The sequence below is a fragment of the Furipterus horrens genome, unplaced genomic scaffold, assembly GCF_987537825.1.
Source record: "Furipterus horrens unplaced genomic scaffold, mFurHor1.1.pri manual_scaffold_4, whole genome shotgun sequence".
Lineage (NCBI taxonomy): Eukaryota > Metazoa > Chordata > Mammalia > Chiroptera > Furipteridae > Furipterus > Furipterus horrens.
The window spans coordinates 52,070,605-52,076,380 of NW_028327174.1; the positions used below are offsets into that span (position 1 = coordinate 52,070,605).

At 55.6% G+C, this 5,776-nt stretch overlaps 1 protein-coding gene across 1 annotated transcript; it reads right to left on the reverse strand.

The window, feature by feature from the left end:
• Positions 1 to 85: 85 nt before the first annotated feature.
• On the reverse strand, positions 86 to 1,033 carry TMDD1 (transmembrane and death domain 1). Its single transcript, XM_090275128.1, has one exon. The coding sequence runs from the start codon at positions 1,031 to 1,033 to the stop codon at positions 86 to 88; it is 948 nt and encodes a 315-aa protein (XP_090131254.1).
• Positions 1,034 to 5,776: the final 4,743 nt, after the last annotated feature.

Consider the following 5,776-nt stretch of genomic DNA (forward strand, 5'->3'; position numbering starts at 1 on the left):
AACAAACCGATCGCTCCATCCTTGGCGAGATTTGTAACTTTTATAATACGTCAAAGGTAGCACTCCACCAGTGTTGTGCCCCACTTTACAGCCGAGGGCACTGAGGTGAGGAAGGATCTGGCCCACCTGCAGCCCGGGCCCAGTGGGCCCAGGTCCCCGGCAACAGGAGCTGCTCTTCAGGCAAGAGCGGCGTTGCCTCCCACCAGCCGTGAGCCTCGGTGGGCCTGACCCAGGCAGTGGCGGGTGGGCTGGGGCTGCCGGGCCGCACCCCGTAGCCATCGCCTCCAGTGATCCACAGTGTGAGCAGGATGAGCAGTGCCCCGGCGCCCAGTGTCCCCACGAAGCCTGTGAAGAGGCCCAGCGCCAGCGGCACCGCCCAGCCCAGGGGGCTGCGGTCGTACGGTGTCTGGGGCAGTCGCTCTATGATCAGCTCCAGCTCGTCCCAGTTGGGCTCTGGGACCGAGGCGCGGCGGGAGCGCTGGGCCGGGGCGGGGCCCGGGGCTGAGGCAGGGGCCGGGGCCGGGGCTGGGGGTGCACCAGGCGATAGGTAGTGCTGCCCAAACTTGCGCAGCTGCAGCGTCGCCTGCTGGTGGAGGCTCTTGCCCAGCTCCCGGGCCACGTCAGGGCGGCCACAGCGCCGCAAGGCCCGGGCCACACGGTCCCAGGGCAGCGTCAGGGCTTCGGCTGCCAGCCAAGCCGCCAGCCCTTCCCGGCAGCCGTCCGATAGCTTCTCTGGGTCAGCCGCTGGGTCTGTCGCCTCCCGTCGCCGCCGGCCTGGCGACCCCAACCTGGGCTCTGGCGGTTCGGCCTGTGCCAACCGATCCTCAGAAAGTCTGACCAGCTCGGCCTCGACGTCTGGCTCCGGAGCCTTCAGAAGTGATTGGAAATGGCTGCACTCCTCCGGGGTCAGCAGCTCAGCCAGGCGGATGGCCGTATGAGGGCCCATGGCGTCCATGGCCCCCGCCGGAACCAGCACCCCACCCCAGAGCGCCAGGGCCAGGACTAGGGTCCCAGCTGGAGCCCACCCCGCCATCGCCATTGCCTGGAAGTGACCTGGATCCCCCACCTCCGACTGTGGGGGAAGAGCTCCGAATGCCCTCGGGTGGGGGAGGGGCGCTAGCACCCACCAATGGTGGGAAGGAAGAGGCTTCTGACATTCAGCGCCTGGGGCGAGGGGGCCCCAGCAACGGGGGACGCGTAAGGGGGCCTCCAACACACGCACCTGGTTGGAGGATCATCTCCCAACACCCAGAAGTTAAGAGGAAGGGAGGGTCTCACAAAACCTAGGAATTGCAGAGTCTCCCAATACCCCAGGATGGGTGGGATTGAGTCCGCCTAAGACTGGGAGGGGCTGGCTAGCGGCCTGGCTGTCCCATTAGTGCCTCAAATTCAGCAAGTCTCAGGCATCTCTTCTAACCCATGTACTGCCCCTCCTCATTCTCCACCAGAAGGAAGCCCTAGATCCCTAGCTTTCCATTATCTCTGATATCTAATCAACAGTTAAAGTCTCTTCTTATCAGCTAAATACCAAATATTTATAATTGTCATTTCCCATCCTCCCACGTGGGAATCTAAACCTTCACTCTCTCTTCTCTGGGTAGGTTCCTCCTCCAGTCCCCACCCCACCCCACCCCCACACACACACGGGGAGCCCCCTCACTAAACCTGTTTCTATTCCCCAAGCAAGCTTGACTCTGGCTCCTTTGGATCTTGGCCTGCGCTCTTTGCTCTGGCTCTGTCACTCCTCCACTGACTTGTCTCTTCTGGAAAGCCCTCCCTGACTGACTCCATCCTTTCTGTTCCCACAGCTCTGCCTCTTTACATTCTCCCTCATTAGACTGTAAGGTCCATCCCCTGTCCCCGTTACAACTAGTGCGTAAGTATTCAGTAAAGATTTCTTGAGTTAATGTGTGAATTCTTAACTTTCAAATCAGTGGTATCCCCCCCACCCCACCCCCAACTCTGCATAAAGCCTGGATGTTCCTCATGGTGCAGTGGTTCCACTCCAATGAGTCCTCCAGCCTCATTCCCCACCCCCGCTTCCACTGCAGCCCTCATTTTATGCTCTTATAACAAATCACATGTCGGGTGCAGTTGCCAGCCTCCACAGCCTTGTCCGGCAGCACCCACTCCTGTCCGGGAAGCTTTTCTGATACCCCACAACCACCATTGCGAGTCAGGGTCTTTTCTAGATATTCTTGAGATAATAGACTGTGCGTCCTACGTCAAGACACATCTGGAAATTAATTCAGGGACTTATTCAGTGACTTCCATGTACCAAACATGCCACATGTGAGAATAAAAATGTTGACGTGGCCCCTCCTCCAGCAGCTTTATGCAGCTGTATTTTCAAATGATCCATTTATTAGCTTTCCCCTCTCTGTACCATGGGATCTCCAAAACAGCGGCTGTGCTTATTCTTATCTCTATATTCTCAGTGCCACACAGTATTCACACACAGTAGGTATATAATAAACCAGCTAGAGAGCAGGGGGATTCTGGACCTCAAAGACCTGGGAGAGCTGGGTTTGCTGAACCCTGGGGCAATATCCCAGAGCCCCCACGTCCAAGCGCACACCCGTTGTTTCTTTCAGGAGGGAAACTGGTCGCTTTGCCCCCGAAAGCCTGGTGTATACCCTAAGCCCTGAATCCTGGGTCCGCTGATCCCCTTGCACTCTGGTGCATTTTCAATAATTTTAGAGCATTTGTGAAGAACCTCAGAGAGCAGTGAGTCCAAACCTCTCACAGGTATTTCCACACAGCTTTTTCAGCAAGCTGCTCAATCCTGGTTTTATCAGTCTTCCACTTTATGATGAGTTGTAAAAGATAGTCTGGGGGTTGGTTGACAATGGTGGCAGACAAAGGATTCTGAGTGATCTTAAAGACTGGAACTTGGCTGTCTCCTTCTCCTGCCCTCTGAGTACTCTCCCTCCATCCAAGAACGGAATACACGTATAACCACTGTAGCCACGAAGGGCTGCTGTCCAGGTGTGGGTGAACCTCCCTCTTCTGCCCCTGTCCTGCATGCATGCATTTCTTCATTCACTCACTCATTCAACGCACATGGGAGCCTTTCTTCACCATCACCCCCCATCCCATACTTCAAGGCTCTGGGGATACAATGTGTCAGCCCCAATTCTGAGCCTCTGAGAGCTCAGAATTTCGTGAGGGCTTTCCCTCTCCAAGGGCCTTTCAGAGCCTGAGTGTGGTTTTTCACCTGGTAGCCAGGGCCAGTGCCTGGTGGGCACCTCCTGGGCCAGGCTGAATAACAGGGGCTCCACAGTAATGTTTTGCTCAAGGAATAGACACTCAGAGTCACAGCCATGGCACCGATGCACCTGGATGCCAAAGAATTTCCCAGTGTGCTGTCCACATCCTGCTACCCCCCAAGAAATCCTCTGGAAACCACATATCATTGTTTTAATACTGTGTAATACTTTCTTTTAAAATACAGTCTCTTCTGAGGTAGACAGACCACAACTGCAGAGCATCATCAGACAGGAGATAAATACGTCCATGTACAACACGAAGCAAAATGAGGTAGAAATGGTTACAGCTGGAGGAGAGGACCCCAACCCGTCTGGGTAGAGGAATGAGAGGGTCAGCTTGCTGAGTCTACCCTCCCCCAGCCCCTGCCCCTGGATTCTTTGGTATGCCCCCCCAACATTGCCAGAGCTGGACCTGCCCTTCCCCAACCCACCCCAGTGCCCATGAGGTAGGTGCTAGTAGACTGGGGGATGTCTCCTTGTGCAAAGTTCCCCAAGGCCAGTAGAGAAGGTGGTGAGGGCCCTGGGCCTCTTATCAGTGAGCTCCCCCACCAACCCTCAAAGCTGCCTGCCTCTTGAAGGGAAGGGATCCCAACCCCACTTCCCTTACCCCCCCTCCCCCCATATACATACACACACCTGAGAGAACCTCCTCACTCCTCGCTCCCTCTAAGGTCCTTTCACAGCCAAGACCCTGCAGCCCAACCCACTGCTTCTGAGACACCAAGGTCCTGTGAACAGCCAGCTCCAAGGAGAGGAGGGCCGGAGAGACCAAGGGTGAAAAGGGGACACATGGAGAGCACTTTCCTGTTCACACTGCCAGTCCAGGCCCGCAGCACCTTGGCATCTGAAATGCTTCCCCTAGACACCCTTCCCCCTGGGAGTGGGAGGTGGTACAGAGACTGTAGCAGCTGCAAGGGCAGACAAGGAACAGGAAGGCAGGCTGGCATGGGAGAGAAGTGAGGGCTTGTTCCCCCCAACTTTGGACCAAAGGTCAGAGCTGTGAAATGGGCTCCCTGAGGGGGAGGAGGCAAACTGCTGAAGCCCCATCCAGGGAAGCTGGTGGGAAGGGGAGGGATATGGCTCTCAGAAGAAGGCCCACCAAGCCCAGGCTTCTGGTGGGAAGTGTGGGTAGGACTAAGAATAAACCCCCAGTGTGAGGGGAAAGCAGGCTGCCCATCTCCTTCCCCCCCCCCCCCGCACACTCCCTTGCCCTCAAGACCTAGGACCCCACAGAGCCTCTCCTGTGTTGAGTGCTCCCCCCTCCTCAGAGCCTCTTGGCAGACAGGGAAGAATGAATTTGTAGTCAGTTCTGGACCCAAGATTTGTAGCCAAACTGTCTTCCCTCCAGAGGGAATCTTCTCTGCCTATGTCACAGGAGACCTCGGCCTGGGCAGTGGCCAGGGAAGATGACCTCTCTGGGGGCTGCCTAAGTCACCTTCCCACTGGGGCCTCTCAGACTACTGCGGGTCTGGGGCAGGAAGTGAGCCAGCGCATCCTAAGTCACAGGAAATATAAGATGAGAGTGGGGCCCAGTTGGGAGAGCAGCAGAACAGAAGCAATACCTACCTGCTCTCAAATCCCACGCCCCGCTCCCCAGCACCCCTGCCTACAGCCCTGGACTGGGGACAAATACATTCTGCTTCTGTCCCAGGAAAAGCAGGGTTGTAAGTGTGGCTCTGGGCCCTCCTCTCCCATTCCCAGCAAGTCTCACTCTCTGAGTCTTCTGAGAGAATTTGCTCCCCTGATGGGGGAAAGGTGGATGGTGGGGAACACACAGGAGAGTAGCCAAACTCTAACATTCTTTCGGAGGTCAATTTCTTCCTGAGTTGTCAAATAAAAAGAAAAACAGCAAGTTCTACATATCTTACAAAAATAAGAGGCCTAAATATTAAGCTACATTTCTGGGATCCCCCCCCCAAAAAAAAACAACAAAAACCCTTCTTTGGGTGTTTTTTGCTTGATTTCCACTCCCAGCCCACCCCCGAAGTTTCAGCTGGGTGAGAGGTCATGGGGTGGGAGGGAACTCGTACCTCTCCTCCTCATTCTCTGGACCTCCAGATCTCCTGAAAAGGGACACTGCACTCTTTGAATAAGAGGGACAGAAGGCAGGGAGAATGACCACGGGACACAGAGGCTAGAGAGCAAGGGATGGAGACAGAAGCAGAGGGTGAAAGATGGAGATAGGGCAGGGGTGAGCAAACGTGAAACAGGGCCGGGATGGAGGGCAGAGACAAAGAGACCGGGAGACAAAACTAGGCGACTGCAAAGAAAGAGAGAAGAGTGAGGGGAAGAAGAGGGAGCCATTAAGAGAGCGAGGAGATAAAAGGATTATGGCGAGAGAACAGAAGTTCCTTAGGCCCCGGGTATCAGCTCATCCCTGGTCTGCCCGTCGGAGGAGGGGAGGAGATGGTAGCTTCCCGTCCACAATAAATAGAAAAAAACCTGAGTACACAGCGCATATGGCATCTATCTGCCTAGCAGAAGCATTTTCCTTACAAAAAAAAAAA

Excerpts from the sequence above, each read along its gene's own strand:
- TMDD1 (XM_090275128.1), bottom strand. The coding sequence starts at position 1,033 with ATGGCGGGGTGGGCTCCAGCTGGGACCCTAGTCCTGGCCCTGGCGCTC.